Here is an 18,539-nt window from a genome sequence, read left to right on the forward strand (position 1 = left end):
CGGCACACTCAGTGCCTCCACCCCATCTCCTCCCACTATCCTCTAAATGTGCTGCAGTCTAGACTAGAGGTAGGGAACCTGCAGCCTTGAGGTCACACGAGGCCTTCTAGGTCCTTGGGTACAACCTCTGACTGAGTGCAAACTTCACAGAACAAATCCCCTTCATAAAAGGCAGACCTCCGCCTCATCATTCGACTGATCCTGCTCCCTCCAAATTCACCAAACCCAAGGACCTCTTCTCAGTCTTCATCCTTCTTGGCCTGTGTCCAGCCCCTGACACTCAGGTATGCCCCATTCTCTCCTGTTTTCCCTGTCAGCTTCTTCTGCTGGATCTCCATCCAGGCTGTGCCTGCTAACAGTGGGCATCCACCAGGCTAGTGTCTACTCTTTACACCATTTCCCTGGATGATCTTATCAGTTCCCATAGGATCAACAGGCATCTCTTTGCTGATGATTCCCAGATCTGTGGATTCAGCCCTGATCTTTCTACCAAGCCACAGCCTGTAATCATCAATTGCCATTCATTCATCTAAAACTAGGACGCCCCACTGACGTGCCAACTCAACGTGTCCAAAGCAGAACTCTTGACCCTAAGCCTTCCTCCTTTCTCACCCTCTGTAGGATCATCCAGGGTGTTATGTTCAACTTTTCACTTTCATTTATCCTCCATGTCCAGTGTGTTGCCACATTTTGTCATTTCATTGCTTCTCTCGTCACAATATTTTTCATACACATCTCATCTTCAATCTCAACATCAACCTTTCCCTTCTTTTAAAAATTATTATTTTCAATTCCAAAATGTCCCCCTCCCTGCACCCTTCCCCATCCATGGAGAAGGCAAGAAATATGATATGTTAGATATTTCCACACGCAAGAACTTCTAATTCCTCTCCCTGTCCTGAGTCTGTCTCCATTCAAATCCATGCTCCACTCTAATGTTAGAGTGCTGACCATGTCATCTCCCCACTCAATGGGACCTCCAGAGAAAACAGAAAGTCTTCTGGCTTGTATTTAAACTTCTTCATGTCCTGGTCTCTTCCTATGTTTCTACTGGTCCTGCTCTTTCCTTCCCTCCACATCCTCTTGTGACCCAGGGCTGCTGGCCTCCTTGCTGGTCTTTGCCAAGAAAAATGCCTCCCATCTCTGGGCTCTTGCCCTGGCTGCCTCCTGTCCCCATGAGTGGAACATTCCCCTTTCTCCCATCTCTCTGCCTCTTGGTCTTTCTGGTCCTCCCCATCCCCTAGGTGCTGAGGCTGAGATGACCTTCCACATGCTCTACTCTGTGTCAACACGTCTGCCTGTTAGACTACAAGCTCCTCAAGGGTACAAGGCCTCATACACAGCAAGCCCTTACTGAGGGCTTTTATTCACTGCTATGACTCACATCCTCTGGAGAGTCAGTGACTTCTGATACCTCAATCTGGCATCACTTCTGACCATTCCACATGTGGCCCACATCTGGATGTCCGATTTCCTCTCCTTTCTTCTGCTCCCCTGGGCACAGCGACTCTGGTCCTGGGCTCTGAGGCCCTCATGCCCACCCACAGCCTCCCACTCTCTGCTCATTAATGTTCCCGCTTCCTTTCACTTCCAATTCCCACTCAAAGTCAATGTCATTAGGTGGTCTCATCAAAATTCTTTCCAAAACTGCCTCTGACTCCTCAGTACAAAGGCAGAAGTCCTGAGGGAGGTTCATGGGCCTTGTCTAGAAGCAGGCCAGGAAGCTCCCCAGGATCATTAAGGGGACCAGCAATGAGGCCGCTAAATCACATCTCTGTGTGACTAGAGGTTTACCAGGTGTTTACAAACAGACTTTGGGGATGCCCTAATCCTCCCCCCACAAACCAGGAGCTGATCCCCTGTGGCTGAGGCCCTGATTGCTCCCTACCTGCTCACAGAGGGAACGGAAGCCCATTTCTTCCATCTGGTCCAGCTCAAAGGTTTCTCCCAGCATGGGATTGAACGGCTTAGCTATGCGGTTAACTGTCGTGGAGTAGGAAGACACTGAGAAGGCGGCCACAAAGCACATCTGCTCCGTGGAGTTCTCGCATCTGACAGCCTTGTCCAGCAGCTCATGGTACTCCAGGTCCTCAGTGAGCCGCTGGAGCATGGAGAGTGGCTCATTAAAATTCACCTGCAGAGACAAGAGCACAAGGGCTGCAGCAGCTCAGCCGTGGACAAGGCTTTCAGGCTTTACTTAGAGCTGCCCCAACTGCAAGGTGACCCTGGCAAAGTCACTGAACTGCTGTAAGACCTGGCATCCTCACCTGCGAAACGGAGACAGTAATAGCACACACGCGCACACACGTGCACACGCACACGCACACGCGTGCACACACACCACACACACACACACCACACACGCACACACACACCCCACAATCCGTCAGTCAGCAAGCATTTATTCAGTGCTCACCATGTGCCAGACACTGTACTAAGTCCTGACAATACAAACAAAGACCAAAAGGCAGTTCCTGCCCTCAAGGAGCTCATGGTCCAAAGGGGGAGGGATAATGCACAAACAACGAGGTATGAATTAGAAGGGGCAGCGAGGTGGTGCAGTGGATAGATTACTGGCCCTGGAAGTCAGGAGGACACGAGTTCAAATCCAACCTCAGACACTTACTAGCTATGTGACCCTGGGCAAGTTACTTAACCCCAATTGCCTCAAAAAAAAAAAAAAAAGAGAGAGAGAGAAAGAAAATTTACTAAAAAAAAATAAACAGTAGAGGAAAAGCACTAGAATTAAGGAGGATCAGGAAAAGATTCCTGTAGAACAGAAGCTGAGGAAGCCAGGAGGTAGACCTCAAAGCCTCTGCATTTAGATAACATCCTGAACAAGAACAGGATCACAGATTTGTAGACTCTTAGAATCCTAATCTTGACCGTGAAACCAACATCATCTCAGGAAATTATAAGACAGAATTACCAGGGGCCTTGGATCTTACCATCACCTCCGTGTCCACAAACTCTCAAGTTCCCTCCTCTGATCAGTCTGCCCTCTATTGTGAACCCCAAACCCTGTATTTCATCCTCACTGTTACCTCTCTCAGCCCCTCAGTTCTTTCCAAGGCTATGTCCCCTGCTCTAGCTACATGCTCCCCCTTCCCCATCTTGACCCTCTGGTCAACCAGCTCAACTCTGAGCTGCCCCTTCTCTCAAGTCCTGTGACCTTTATCACACTGTTGTGCCCTGCTAAACCTCAGCCTTGGATGGCTCCCACCATCTGTTACCTTTGCTCCTGTATTCATGTTAATGAACAAAGCTGGAGAAAAAGGTTCGCAACAAATTTATGTAATGTAACTTCAACTGGGCCTTTCCTGCTGCTAGGCCCTTATCACCTCAACATCCCCAGCTCCACAGCAGCTCTTTCAGACCTCCTTATCCCTCCTCAAACCCTCCCGAGGTAACTCACCAACAGCTCCCTCTCCTTGTCTCCCATCACCCACATGCCTCCTGCACTCTCTAGTCCTTCACCTGTCTTACATTAGGAGATGGCTCTTCTCTTTGTCAAGGCAAAGCCCTCAACACACAAAGAAGCTACTCCATGCCAATCTCTCTATCACCCTTGCTCTCCCTCTCCCCGGCCGTTCTTAGACAGCCTTTCATCCTCACTCAATCCATGCGGTTTTGCCACCTCCCTTCTTGCTCTGCCGTCTGGCCAAGATCCCAGAGAAGGCTGTCAACAATCCATATCTTCCCTTCCTTTCCTCTCACTTCCCTCTTCACTCTCTTCAGTTTGGCTTCAAACATCATTCAACAGAAACTACCTCTTCTCTCTAACCTTACCAGTGACCCCTCAGTCACCCAATCCAGTGACCTTTTCTCAGTCTTCATCCTTCCTGACTGCTCTGCAGCCCTTGACACCACTAAGCCCCCTTCTGTCCTGGACACTGTCTTCTCTCCACGTTTGTGACACTGCTTTTTTTGTTCTTCTTTTGCCTGCTCCCTCCAATATCACTGCTCCTCAGTCTTCTTGGCTGGATCTCCATTCAGGTCACATTTGCTAACTGCAGGTGTTCTCCAGGGTTCTGCCTTGGACCGCCTTCTCATTTGTTCCTATGCCATCTTCTCTATATATCTAGTTCTAACTTTTCTCCTAATCTCTGTATCATATCTCCAAATGCCTCTTGGATATCCCAATTATCATTGTTATGCAGATGATGCCAAGATCAATATATCCGGCCCTAACCTTCAGTATCACAACTCCAGCTGCCTTTCAAACTGGTTGTCCTGCAAACATCTTAAACCCAAGGTGTCATTACCCCAAGCCCTTCCTAACTTCCTTATTACTCTTGAGAGTGCCACTATCCTTCTCTCACTCCTCCATCCAATCTGTTGTCTTGTTTTCACCTTCACAACACTTCACATATACCTCCCATTTTCCCTCTCACACAGACCCCAGAGTTTAGCTTATCACCTCATTCCTGATACTGCAGTAGCCTGCTGTGAGGTCTGAGTGCCACAAATCTCTCCTCACTCCAGTACATCTTTGGCTTATCTGCCAAAGTGATTTTCTTGAAGCACTGCTCTCAACACCCCCAGAATCAAATACAAAATCTGCTGCTAGCCTTTTAAAGCTCTTCATAAGCTGGTACTCCCCAGCCCTGGGCACCACTCCAGACATTGGCCTCCATCTCCTGACTCTAGGTATCTTGACTGGCTATCCTCCACTCCTAGGATTACCTTGCTCCTCACCTCTGCCTCCTAGGTTCCCTGGCTTCCTTTAATTCCCAGCTAAAGTCCAGCCTTCTGCTAGTAGACTTTCACTTTCCCTCTTAGTGCCAGCATCTTCCCTCTGTTGATTATCCCCAATTTATCCTGTCTCCAGTTTAGCTGTTTGCATGAAGCTTTCTCTACCAGACTGTGAGCTCCCTGAGGGAAGGATTGTCTTTTCTCTTTCTTTGTATCCCTAGGACTTAGCACAGTGCCTGGCACCTGGCTGACTGACTACTGACTTTGGGAGAGCTATCAAATGAAAGAGTTCAGCCTTGTTCTGCTGACTACCATGTGCCTGACCTGGTATCAACCAGAGGAAAGGTGCAGAGGCAGGCTTTGATTCAACAAGAAAGTTTCCTGATGATTGGGGCTGTCCTGAAGGGGCATGCCTCTACCTCCTCTTCACTGGGGATCTCTAAGCACTGCTTCCATGGCTGGTTGGTTCCAGTCTGAAATGTCTTGTCCCATTCCTGACACGAACCCTGAGACCCTACAACATCATTCCCAACAAGCATCCCCTAGTAGAGTGCTCCTCTCAGGACTGGGGAGTGACGTCTGAGAGAATTGAGCAGTGTTCTTATCACTGTGATGAATAAACCAACTCACTCAGGAACACACAGAAAATTCTCTCAGAGCCTCACTCAGCACAGTGTTAAGGCTGAAGTCTCAGCATGAACAAGGAGTAAGGCAGCTTCCCTCTTGTAGTGGTGATGGGGACCCATCTTTAGCCCCACCACAGGCTTTGACTTGGTGTTCTGCCAGAGCAATCTCCTGGGCTGGGGAGACGGTAGGCCTATGGACTCATTTTAGGGAGTGATCACTATTTTCTTTAAAATGTGAAATACAATAACAGCCTTGGTGAAGTGACTTCCTTAGATACTGGGCAACACTTCAGAGGGAAGCTGGCTTCCAAGATTTTTCCTTTTCCATTTGTCATGATAATAACTAGGATGGGGAATCTGCTCAGTGATGGCAAATGAAATGGCAATTGAGATTTTTAACGGCACTTTACAACTGAAGCGTGTTCTACACGAGAACTAGTTTGGTCCTCACACTGTCCCTGTGAGCTAGGGGGCACAAGAGCTACTGCCCCATTTTATGGAAGAGGACACTGAGGCTCAGAGAGAGACACACAGCACTGGCCACCTCAGGCTTAGCACACACCAGCTAAGGAACTGTCTCTTACCTGGTTGTCCAACAATGGAATAGAGTACTGAACAGTAAGCTCTCCACGACTGGAGATGTTTCAAGTGGGGGCAAGACAACCAATTAGGATCAGAGGCTAAGAAAATTTTGGAGCTGTGAGGAAGCCTCTCACTTTACAGACAAGGAAACTGAGCGACTTACTCAAGGTCACAATGATAGCAGGCACTATGTTTGGCAAAGCTGGGATTTGAATCCAGGCCCTCTGACTCCCAATGCAGAGCTCCTTCAGCTGTTGCAGGCTGTCTCACTTCTTTCTTTTTTTTTTAATATTAATTTTATTTATTTTTAGTGTTCTACAATCACTACTATAAAAGTTAGACTTTTTTTTTCCCCCCTAACTGGCCCTCTCCTCCCTCCCTCCCCGAGACAGCATATAATTCTATATAGAATCTACACATACATTCCTTTTGAATACATTTTCACTATAGTCATGGTATATAGAACTAAAATGAATGGGAGAAATCATATAACAAACCTAAACATAACATACACACAAAAAAATGATCTGCTACATTCTGTGACTAAATTCCATAGTTCTTTTTCTGGATGTGGAAGGCATTTTGCCTTAGAAGACCATTGGGAATTTTTTTTTTAAGTCTTTGCATTTCTATGAAGTTCCAAGTCTACCAGAAAAAACTCTCACACACTGTGGTCGTTGCTGTGCAAAAAGTTCTCCTGGTTCTGCTCCTTTCGCTCAGATCAGGTCATATAAGTCTTTTCAGGCCTCTCTGAAGTCTTCTTGTTCACCATTTCTTATAGTACAATAGTATTCCATTACATTCAAATACCATAATTTATTCAGCCATTCCCCAACTACTGGGCAACCCTTTGATTTCCAGTTTTTGACCACTATAAAGAGTACTGCTATAAATATTTTTGTACATGTGGGACCCTTTCCCATTCTTATGATCTCTTGGGGGTACAATCCTGGAAGCAATATTGCTGGGTCAAAGAGTATGCACATTTTTGTAGCCCTTTGGGCATAGCTCCAAATTGCTCTCCAGAATGGTTGGATGAGCTCACAGCTCCATCAACAATGAATTAGTGTTCCAAGTCTGCCACATCCTCTCCAACGTTTATCATCTTCCTTTTTCTGTCATGTTTGCCAGTCTGATAGGTGTGATGTGGTACCTCAGAGTTGTTTTGATTTGCATCTCTCTAATAAAGTGATTTAGAGCATTTTTTCATACGATTACAGATATCTTTAATTTCTTCCTCTGAAAACTGCCTGTTCACATCCTTTGACCATTTATCAATTGGAAGATGACTTGTATTGTTGTACATTTGACTCAGTTCTCTAGAAATGAGGCCTTTATCCCCGAGATTAGCTGTAAAAATTCTTTCCCAATATACTACCTTCCCTCCAAATTTTGGTTGCAGTGGGTTTGGTTATGCAAAAACTTTTCAGTTTAACGTAATCAAAATTATCCATCTTGCATTTCATAATGCTTTCTATCTCTTCTTTAGTCAAAAATTCTTCCCTTCTCCATGAATCTAATAAATATGCTATTCCTTGCTCCGCCAATTTGTCCATGGTATCAATCTTCATACCTAGACTGTGTAACCATTTGTACTTTATTCTTGTGTACAGTGTCAGGCATTTGTCTATGCCTAGTTTCTGCCACACTTTTTTCCAGTTTTCCCCGCAATTTTTGTCGAAAAGTGAGTTTTTTTTTCCCCAGAAGCTGGGATCCTTGGGTTTATCAAACAGCAGATTGCTATATGCATTGACCACTGTGTCTTGAGTACATAACCTATTCCCCTGGTCTACCCCTCTGTTTCTTAGCCAGTACAAAGTGGTTTTGATGACTGCTGTTTTATAATACAATCTGAGATCTGCTAGGGCTTGATCACCTTCCCTAGCCTTTCTTTTCATTAATTCCCTTGAAATTCTGAACCTTTTGTTCTTCCAGATGAATTCTGATATTATTTTTGCTAGCTCTAGAAAAGAATTATCTCATAGTTTGATTTGTATGGCACTGAATAAGTAAATTAATTTAGGTAGAATTGTCATTTTTATTATATTGGCTCGACCTACCCATGAGCAAGTGATGTTTTTCCACTTACTTAGATCTGACTTTATTTCTGCAAAAAATGTCTTGTAATTGTGTTCATATAGTCTCTGGGTTTGTTTTGGCAGGAAAGCTTCTAAATATCTTATAGGATCTACCCTAGCTTTAAATGGGATTTCTCTTTGTATCTCTTGCTGTTGGACTTTACTAATACATACGAATGCAGAAGATTTGTGTGGGTTTATTTTGTAACCTGCAACTCTGCCCAAGCTGTTTATTATTTCAAGTAGTTTTTTACTTGAATCTCTGGGATTCTCTAAGTATATCATCATATCATCTGCAAAGAGTGATAACTTAGTTTCTTCTTTGCCTATTCTTATTCCTTCAATTTCTTTATCTTGTCTAATTGCTACAGCTAACATTTCTAGTACAATATTGAATAATAGTGGTGATAATGGACATCCTTGTTTCACCCCCGATCTTATTGGAAATGCATCTAGCTTATTGCCATTGCATATAATGCTTGCTGAAGGTTTTAGGTAGACACTGCTTATTATTTTATAGAAAGTTCCTTTTATTTCTGTGTTCTAAAGCGTTTCTAAGAGGAATGGGTGTTGTATTTTGTCAAAAGCTTTTTCTACATCTATTGAGATAATCATGTGGTTTCTGTTAGTTTTGTTGTTGATATGATGGATAATGCTAATAGTTTTCCTAATACTGAACCACACTGCATTCCTGATATGAATCCTACCTGACCATAATGTATCATTCTCATGATAAGATGCTGTATTCGTTTTGCTAAAATCTTATTTAAAATTTTTGCATCTATATTCATTAGAGAAATTGGTTTACAATTTTCTTTCTCTGTTTTGTCTCTTCCTGGTTTAGGTATCAAAATCATATTTGTATCCTAAAAAGAATTTGGGAGGACCCCTTCCCCAATTTTCAAAAATAGTCTATGTAGTGTTGGAATTATCTGTTCTTTAAATGTTTGATAGAATTCACTTGTAAATCCATCTGGCCCTGGAGATTTTTTCCTAGGGAGTTCATCGATGGCTTATTCAATTTCTTTTTCTGAGATGGGGTTGTTTAAGTATTCAACTTCCTCTTCTGTTAATCTGGGCATTTGTATTTTTTTAAAATACTCATGCATCTCATTTAGATTGTCGAATTTATGGGCACAAAGTTGGGCAAAGTAATTTCTGATTATTGTTTTAATTTCCTCCTCACTGGAGGTCAGTTCACCCCTTTCATTTTTGATATTAGTAATTTGATTTTCTTCTTTTTTTTTTTAACCAAAGTGACCAAAGGTTTATCAATTTTATTAGCTTTTTCATAAAACCAACTATTGGTTTTATTCATTAATTCAATAATTCAATTAATTTCAATTAATTGATTCAATTAATCATTAATCAATTAATAATTCAATTAATTTAATAATTTCAATTTTATTAATTTCTCCTTTGGTTTTCTGTATTTCTAATTTGGTATTTACTTGGGGATTTTCAATTTGCTTTTTTTCCTAGCTTTTTCAGGGGCATGCCCATGTCATTGATCTCCTCTTTCTCTATTTTATTCATGTAGGCATTCAAAGATATAAAACTTCCCCTAACAACTGCTTTTGCAGTATCCCATAAGATTTGGTAGGTTGTCTTATTATTGTCATTCTCTTGAATGAAGTTGTTGATTGTTTCTATGATTTGTTGTTTAACCCACTCCTTCTTTAGGATTAGATTATTTAGTTTCCAATTGATTTTTGGTTTATCTTTCCATGACCTTTTACTACATATATAATTTTTATTGCATTATGATCTGAGAAGGATGCCTTGACTATCTCTGCCTTTCTGCACTGGATTGTGAGGTTTTTATGTCCTAGTACGTGGTCAATTTTTGTATATGTGCCATGTACTGCTGAAAAAAAGATATATTCCTTTCTATTCCCATTCAGTTTTCTCCAGAGATCTATCATATGTACCTTACCCAGAGTTTTATTTACCTTATCTAGAGTTTTATTTACCTCCTTAACTTCTTTATTTTGAGGTTAGATTTATCAAGTTCAGAGAGGGAGAGGTTGAGGTCCCCCACTAGTATAGTTTTGCTGTCTATTTCTTTCTTCAACTCCCCCAACCTCTCCTCTAAGAATCTGGATGCTATACCACTTGGAGCATACATGTTTAGTAATGATATTGCTTCATTGTCTATGGTGCCTTTTAGCAGGATATAGTTTCCTTATCTCTTTTGATTAGATCTATTTCTGCTTTTGCTTTGTCTGAGATTAGGATTGCTACTCCTGCTTTTCTTACATCAGCTGAAGCACAATATATTCTGTTCCAACCTTTCACCTTTACCCTGTGTGTATCCCCCCATTTCAAATGTGTCTTGTAAACAACATATTGTTGGATTATGGTTTTTAATCCATTCTGCTATCCATCTCCGTTTTATGGGAGAGTTCATTCCATTCACATTCAGTTATGATTACAATCTGTGTATTTCCCTCCATCCTCTTTCCTACCATTTGTACTTTTAGTTCTCCTCTCTCCCTTCCCCTCCTCAATAGTTTTCACTTTTCACCACCACCTCCTGCAGCCTTCCCTTCCTTCTTTTAGTCCCCCTCCCTTTTATTCCCCTTTACCCTTACTGCTTCTTTCCTCCCTTTTATCTTCCCCTCCCCTTTCTTCCCCCTTCTCCTCCTACTCCTTATAGAGCTAGTTAGAATTATATACTTAATTAAGTTTATCATTCCCTCCTTGAACCAAATCAAACAATGCTCATTTCCCTCCCCTCTTTCCCTCTACTATAATTTTGTACTTCTTCCTGTGATGTAATTTACCATTTTCTGCTTCTTTCTTTTCAGACCTCCTGTTATAATCCCTTTGCATGCTTAAATCATATTTTTATTATCACATCATTTACTTTATACCCATTCCCTCTATGTACATCCCTTTTATATTTCATAATAGATGTACAATTCTCAAGATTAACAGGTATCATCTTCCCTTATAGGGAGGTAAACAGTTTGCCCAAATTGAGTAACAAGTTTTTGTTTTTGTTTTTTTCCATTTACCTTTTTATGCCTCTCTTGAGACCTGCATTTGAATATTGAATTTTCTATTAAATTCTGGCGTTTTTGTCAGGAAGGTCTGGAAATCCCTTACTTCGTTGAATGACTATCTCCTTGCCTGAAATGTTATGCTGAACTTTGCTGGGTAGGTGATCCTTGGTTGTAGTCCCAACTCCTTTGCCTTACAGAATATTGGATTCCAAGTCCTCTGATCTTTTATAGAAGCTGCAAGGTCCTGTGTGATCCTGACTGTAGCTCCTCAATATCTGAATGGTTTCTTTCTCTCTGCCTGCAGTATTTCCTCCTCCACTTGATAATTTTGGAATTTGGTAACAATATTTCTTGGGGTTTTGAGTTTGGAATCCCTTTTGGGAGGTGAATGGTGGATTCTTTCAATGACTATTTTGTCTTCTGTATCTAGCACTTCTGGGCAGTTTTCCTTGATGATTTCCTGGAAGATATTGTCCAGACTCTTTTCTCATCATGGCTTTCTGACAGGCCAAAAATTCTGCTGGATCTATTTTCCAGGTCAGTTGTTTTTCCAATTAGATATTTCAAGTTTTCTTCTGTCTTTTTATTCTTTAGATTTTGTTTGACTGATTCTCACTGTCTCATAAAGTCATTAGTTCCTACTTGCCCAATTCTAATTTTTATCAAATTGTTTTCTTCAGTTATCTTTTGCATCTCCTCTTCCATCTGTCCAATTATTCCTTTTAAGGAATTATTTTCTCCAATTAGTTTTTGAACTTCCTTTTCCATTTGTCCAATTTTCCCAGTTAGGTTTTGTGCTTCCTTTTCCATTTGTTCAATTTTCCTTTTTAAAGAGATGTTCTCTTCGTGGAATTCTTTTTCCATACTTTTGAAATCATCGGCCAGATTCTCTTCCATTTCCTTCTTCAGCTGTTCCAGGGGAGCTTTTTGTGCATGCTAGCAGTTCATAGTCCCTTCTGAAGTTTCAGATGGAAGTACAGTCTCACTACCAATCTCTTTGGTATGTGTGTTTTGGTCTTTGTCCTTATAGAGTCTGTGGGTTTTTTTTTCGCCCTTGTTTTGCTTTTTCTTGCTCATGATGGTGATCGCGTGTTGTGGCTTCTGGTTCTTTCAGTTAGAAGCTGCAGAACCTGGTGTTGAGCTGGCTGGTGTGAAAAAACTAAGGGCAGGTGTCTTTTTATCTTTTTGTTTTGTGTTTCCCTGATTAGCCCGGGGGGCTAGCTTGTTAAGCATGGGGGAGGGGTGGTCTGGTCAAGGGAGATCTCCTCAGTTGAGCTGAAGCAAAGGCAAGCTCAGAGGGTTGGTGATCCCAGCTGCCCTATTGTCCTTCTGTTTCCCCTGAAGTGCTGAGGCATGCCTGGATCCTAGTGCAAGTTTCCACCCCTCCTGGGGTTCTTCTCCTAGCACTGAGGCTCGCCTGGGTCCTAGTGTGAGTTTCTACCCTTCCTGGGGCTCTCCTAGCGCTGAGGCACACCTGGGTCCTAGTGTGAGTTCCCACAGCACTGGGGCCCCTCTCCTTCAGGATTGCCTCTGCCACAGTAGGAGGAATCCCCCTTAGCTATTTTACTAGCCTCAGGTGTTATGAGACTATTTACCCCCTTGGCTGTTCCCAGTGATCCAGGATTTTTCTGGGAAAATATTTTATGATTCTTTCGAGGTCATCAAGGGGGCAGGAGAGAGTATTTACTGATCACTCTTTCATCCCGGTTCCTGGAAGTTCAAGTAGGTGACTTACAGACGTTTAATCTGTGGGCTGAAAGTCCCAGGAGCTGCTGTGGCTGATATCTGGGGTTCAGTGGCTGTCACTCACTTGGCTCCACTGGTCTCTCGCCCTGGGCTTCTGCTCCACCATTCCACTTGCTGCTACCTCAGGCCTCCTGGGGCCCTCCTGCTCCCCATGCTGCACTGCGCACTGTAGGCTCACCTCCGTGGAACAGAGGTGACCTTTCCAGCAACCTTCCAGTCTGTCCTGCACTGTGAATCTGCCACAGTTTGTTTCCTATTAGATTCTCCACCTCCAAAGTTTGGTCAGATTCTCTCCTTAGAGGCATCTGAAGGAGTTTGTTTAAGAGCTTAGGTGAGTTGTTGCTCTCACTCTGCCATCTTGGCTCCACCCCCCCCCCCCCTTATTTCTTTATAGGCATAATTATCCATATTTTATAGAAGAGAAACCTGGGGTTTAAACCAAGGGTCCAAAGTCATGATATCTCAGGTCCCTTGGCTATTTTGAAATGCTATGATCACTGTGCTCTTCTCCAAAAGCCCTACATTTATAGAGAAGAGGGATCAGGCAGTTGCTAGATTGTCTCTTCTCCCTGTTTTCTTTTGAAAAATATATTTATTTATGCCTTTATTTTTTATAAAACATTCATTTCTGAAAATATATATCTTTTACCTCGGCAAGCCATTCCTTATACATTAAAAAAGAACGAGGAAAAAACCAACTCAGCAAAACTGACTAAATTAGACCATTGGTCATGACTGCAAATCATATCTGTACATTGCTAATGCCATGCACTCCACAGATATTTCTTAACTGAAAGTGCACATAATGTTCTATATCAATAGTCCCCCATCTTCAGTCAAGGGGAGGGGGCGGCTCCTCTGTTCCTGTTTGGGGCCAAGCTTGGCCCAGATGATTAGAAAGTATTTCTTTTTTGCCCTTTTCAATTTGTATTACTATAGTCATTGTGTATACAGTTTTCCTGGTTCTGTTGATCTCACTCAGTATCAACACATATGAGTTTCTCTAGGCTTTTCTGAAGTCTGCAATCAGTGTTTCTTGTGATACAGTAATTCTCCATTTCATTCATGTAGCACAATTTACTTCACCATTCACCAAGGCATGGGTACTGGCTCTGTCTTCAGTTTTAGGTTATCATAAAAAGTGCTGATGTGCACATCTGGATATAGAGAGCGAACAACAGAGTCTCAGGGTCAAAGGATATGGAATTTCAGTCTCTTTCTTAGCATAACTCCTAATTACTTTCTAGAATGGCCGCACCAATTCCCAGCTTAATCAGGAACTATCTTTCACAGTGACTGTCATCTTTGCCAATTTGTTGGGCATGAGGTAAAAACTGAGAGTTGTTTCAATTTCTATCTTATCATTAACAACTTGGAATAATCACTGATAATTATCTGCAGTTTGATTACTTATCCATTAGCAAATGACTCTTGGTCTTAGATATTTGTTCTAATTTCTTATGTCTTTTGGATATGAGACTCATATCTGAGATGCAAAGATTTTCTTTTCCTAGCGGATGGTTTCACTTCTTGTTCTACCAAGTGCTTTGATTTTATTCCTGTTTCATGTAACTGAAATAACCCATTTTATCTTTTCAGATCTCTTCTATTCCTTGTTTCAGTATGAATTCTCCCCTGACAAAATCCTCATCTAACTTTTTATAGCATGACCTTTCATATTCAGATGTTTCTACTTTGGGCTTACAATGGCATATGACATAAAACTGCTTTAAATCTAATTTCAACACAGCTGCCTTCCATTTTCACCATCAGTTCTTGCCAAATAGGGAGCTCTTCTTCAAATAAATTGTATTCTTACATTTACAGAACACTAGTTTATTGAGATATACTGCTTCTGATTCTTGCTTATTAGTCTGTTCTGCTGATTTGACTTTAAAAATTTTTAGCCAGTACCAAAAAATTTTTATACATTAAAAAAATGTTTTAGTTGATATCTTTTATTTTCATGACTTGCATGTCCCAATTTATTTCTACTTCCTCAGTTAAGCAAGATTAACCAGCATATTTTACTAATTCTGACATTCGATTTAATATTTGGCAAAGATAGAACATAGACAGTTCCCTCTCTATAGAGTGAGAGGCTTGGAATAGATGGTCTCTAAGCTTCCTTATAGTTCCAAAATTTTCTTAGCCTCTGATCCCAATTGGTTGTCTCACCTCAACTCAAAATATCTCCAGGGATGGGGAGCTTACTGTTTAGTACCTCTGCAGAGGAGGAAGGGACCTTTGTAATATCTCCTATTTGGGCTGTTGTACTTCCACAGAGTTCATGGAGATTTTCTGATTGTCACTGAGCTTTCATTTACCCAATCACCCACTGAAGCCTGTCTTGGTTAGGGCCCCGTAAGGGGCCGCTAGGTGGTACAGTGGATAGAGTACTAGTACAGGAGTCAAGAGGACCTGAGTTCAAATCTCACCTCAGACACTTGACACTCACTAGCTGTGCGATCTTAAGTCTAAGTCACTTAACCCCAATTGCCTCATCTTGGGACATCTTCAGTCATCCTGATGAATATCTGGTCACTGGATTCAGATGGCTCTGGAGGAGAAGTGAGGCTGGTGACCTGCACAGCCCACCCTCACTCAGAACAAAGTCAAGTGCAAGTCATGTCATCATTTCTCTGATGGCATGGTCTTATTGAGCAACGAAGGATGAACACACACATACATTGCTGTAGTCACCATATATGCTGTCTCCACACTGCATCAGTTCCTAAGACTTCTCTGTATTCCTCTTCCTCACTGTTGCAGATATGTACCACAATGTGCTCTGTCTTTCCCCAATTGATGGACATTTAATTGCTTTCTAGTTGCTTTTACAAACTTGATAATAAAAAATATTTCAGGGTATATTAAGCTTTACTTTTTATCGTTGACTTCCTTGGAGTATATACTTAATAGGGCAGTGTATCTCTGGGCCAAAAGTGACACATTAATCACTTAGCTAATTCCAAACTGCTTTCCAGAATGGCTGGACCAATTCACAGTGCCACCCACAGTGTATTTATTGGTGTGTTTGGCTTACCACAAGCCTTCCAAAAGATGATACCCATCTTTTGTCACCTTTGCTAGTCTTGGTGGTTTTGATGATGAACACCTTCATAATATTATCTGAACTATGGAACTGATATTCCCTCATTAATCCTTCCCTCTCATCACAATTTTTCTTGAGATTCTAGATCTTTTGTTCCTACAAATAAATTATTATTTTGCCTAGCTCTATGAACTTCCCCCTGCCCCTCAGCTGTTTGGTGTAACACTAAATCTGTAAATTAATTGAGTTAGAAATCATATTTTGGCTCAATCACGAGTAACAAATATTTCTTCAATTATTCAAGTCTTTCATTCTTTAATGAGTGTTCTGTTTATTTTATTTCTACAAGTCTTAAATGTATTTTGGAAGACTGATTCCCAGATAGTTGATGTATCTTGTAGTTATTTTCAATGGGATTTTCTATTATTTCCTCCTGAATTTCATAACTGATATTTTGGGGATTCACTCTGCATTCAGCTCCTTTATTGAAGCTATGGCCCCAATCAGGGCTTCCCTCCAAAATTTCTAGAGTGTTCCAAAATTATCTGCTAATGTGGATACTTGTTTCCTCTTTATCAATGTCTATACCTTTAATTTCTTTCTCCTGTCTTACTACTGATCTAAATGGCATGTCTAGAACTAATGAAAACGTGAAAACTAAAATAATAGTGGAAATATGGGTTATTTTTCTTTACTCTTGTACTTATTGAGGGAAAGCTTTCATGTTTCCCCATTACAAATAATGCTAGTTTTTGGTTATGTGTCTATATATCTATATCACGTATGAAAAAATTACCCTTTTATGCCTATGTTTTTGCAGGGTTTAAAGAATAATAGTTTTATACTTTTGTCAAAGGCTTTTCTTTATCTAGTAATTAACCATGTCGTTTTAAATGTTTTTGTTTTTCATATCATTAATTTTTATTGTTTTTCTATGTTGATCCATCCTCATATTTACGGCACAAATCCAACTTGGTCATAATGACTATTTTTCTAAAAATATTGCTATTGTCTTTTTGCTAGAACTTATCTAAATTTTTTGCATCAAAATTGGTCATATTTTGGTCTATCACCTTTTATTCTCTTCAATTTTTTTTTGAGTATAACATAGGCTCTTTTTGAGGTATAAGTTGGCCTTCTAGTAGAATGCAATCTCCCTGAGGACAGGGATTGTCTCACTTTGTGTTTGTAACCCTCCTTCATAGTCCAGGGTCTGGCATACAGCCGGTGCTTAATAAATACCAGTTGACCAAACATTTGACTGATAGTCACTGAGTTTCCTTCTAGCACTAACAATTCTGTGAAAGAGAATTTTTCTTACAACATACCCAGAAAACAACCTTGAACTTGAAGATCTCTACTGATGGGCAGTCTCCATGTCCCTGAACATTTCACTTTGGAATACCTTGACCTATCAGGGCTTTTTTGCTCCATTTGCCTCTTTGTTACTTCTACCCACTGCACCTACTTCTGCCTCTCAGTCAAGCAGAATAAGGGGGATCCCTCTTCTAGGTGACAACCCTGAACATAATTATAGACCACTATCACAGACCATCTCTCTGAGAGCTCTCATTTAGAGGCTGAATATTCCCAGGTCCCTCTACCAGTCCTTATGTGGCATGAACCTAACCAAAACCTTCACCAAACTGGTTTGCCCTCCTTTGGATATTCTCCACTTACTAAGGTCCTTCCTAAAATGTGGCCTTGAGACCAGCACCCAAGACTCCAGATGGCACATGCCCAAGCAGTAGCAGCAAAAAGGCGCCACCCTTCTTCTGCCACCTTAGATCACCATCTCAGGCTGTTTCCTTGGCTGCTACATCACACTCTGGCCTCACATGGAGTGTGTAGTCCACTGCTCTCTGCCCAATTCTAATTGTGCTTCTGAAGTCGATTTTTTTTCACCCAGGTGGCAAGATTTCAAGTGTAGGCTTATCTGTATTCAATTTCAAGTGATTGGTTTTGGCTCAATATCCAAATATGTCAAGATCTTTTTGAACCTTGCTTCTTATCCAGTGTGTCGGCCAACATTTCCCATTTTGTTTAGTTTGCAGACTTGATAACCACCCCATCCATGAGTCATTGATAAATAAGTTAAATAGCACAAGGCCAAGCCCAGCCTTCCAGGCTGACATCAAACCACCATTAAGGACATCTCCTGGGCCTGGCCATTCAAACAACTCCAAATCTGTTTAAATGTGCCATTGTCTTTTCCATAAACACTGCAGAGACTTTTTCAAATGCTTTCCTAAAATCTTGGTAAACTATAGAACACTGACCTCATCTGCCAATTTGGTGACTGTCAAAATGGGAAATCAGGTGAGTCTGCATGACCTGTGCTTGATCCAACCTCTACAGTTACTGCTGTCAGTGGTCTACTGACCACTGCAGCTCTGCTTCACTTAAACCCAAGTCACATGCAGTCAAGACATCATGTCACTGGTTCTCTTTGAAAATGAAGGACAAATACCACCACCAACATATTCTGGAGCCTGGCAGGAATCCAAGTCCAGATCAATGGCCTAGAGTTGGCAAACTCCCTCTTCTCCCTCTACTAATAACCATCGCTCAGGTGTTATATCTGCCAGTTCTTTCAGTACCTGAATATATAATTACTCTGGCCCAGGTGACTTGAACTCACCAAAGGCAGGCAGGTGCTTTCTTACCAGCTCCTTATTTATGTTGGCATATTAACTTCATATGAGTTATTTTTGTTTGAACATTTCAAGTCAAAAAGATCATCCTCTTT

General features: G+C 41.5%; 1 protein-coding gene across 10 annotated transcripts in view; it reads right to left on the reverse strand.

Moving 5' to 3' along the window:
* OSBP2 (oxysterol binding protein 2) overlaps positions 1-18,539 on the reverse strand; it is a 293,276-nt gene that overhangs the window by 27,979 nt on the left and 246,758 nt on the right. For 9 of the 10 annotated variants that reach the window (XM_072599925.1, XM_072599924.1, XM_072599928.1 and 6 more), the window contains one exon: positions 1,889-2,134. The exons of the other annotated variant lie outside the window; for it this stretch is intronic. In XM_072599925.1, coding sequence (XP_072456026.1) covers positions 1,889-2,134 — 246 coding nt within the window. The remainder of the gene's footprint in view (positions 1-1,888; positions 2,135-18,539) is intronic. 10 annotated transcript variants of the gene reach the window in all.

Source organism: Notamacropus eugenii, chromosome 4 (genome assembly GCF_028372415.1).
Source record: "Notamacropus eugenii isolate mMacEug1 chromosome 4, mMacEug1.pri_v2, whole genome shotgun sequence".
Taxonomy (NCBI): domain Eukaryota; kingdom Metazoa; phylum Chordata; class Mammalia; order Diprotodontia; family Macropodidae; genus Notamacropus; species Notamacropus eugenii.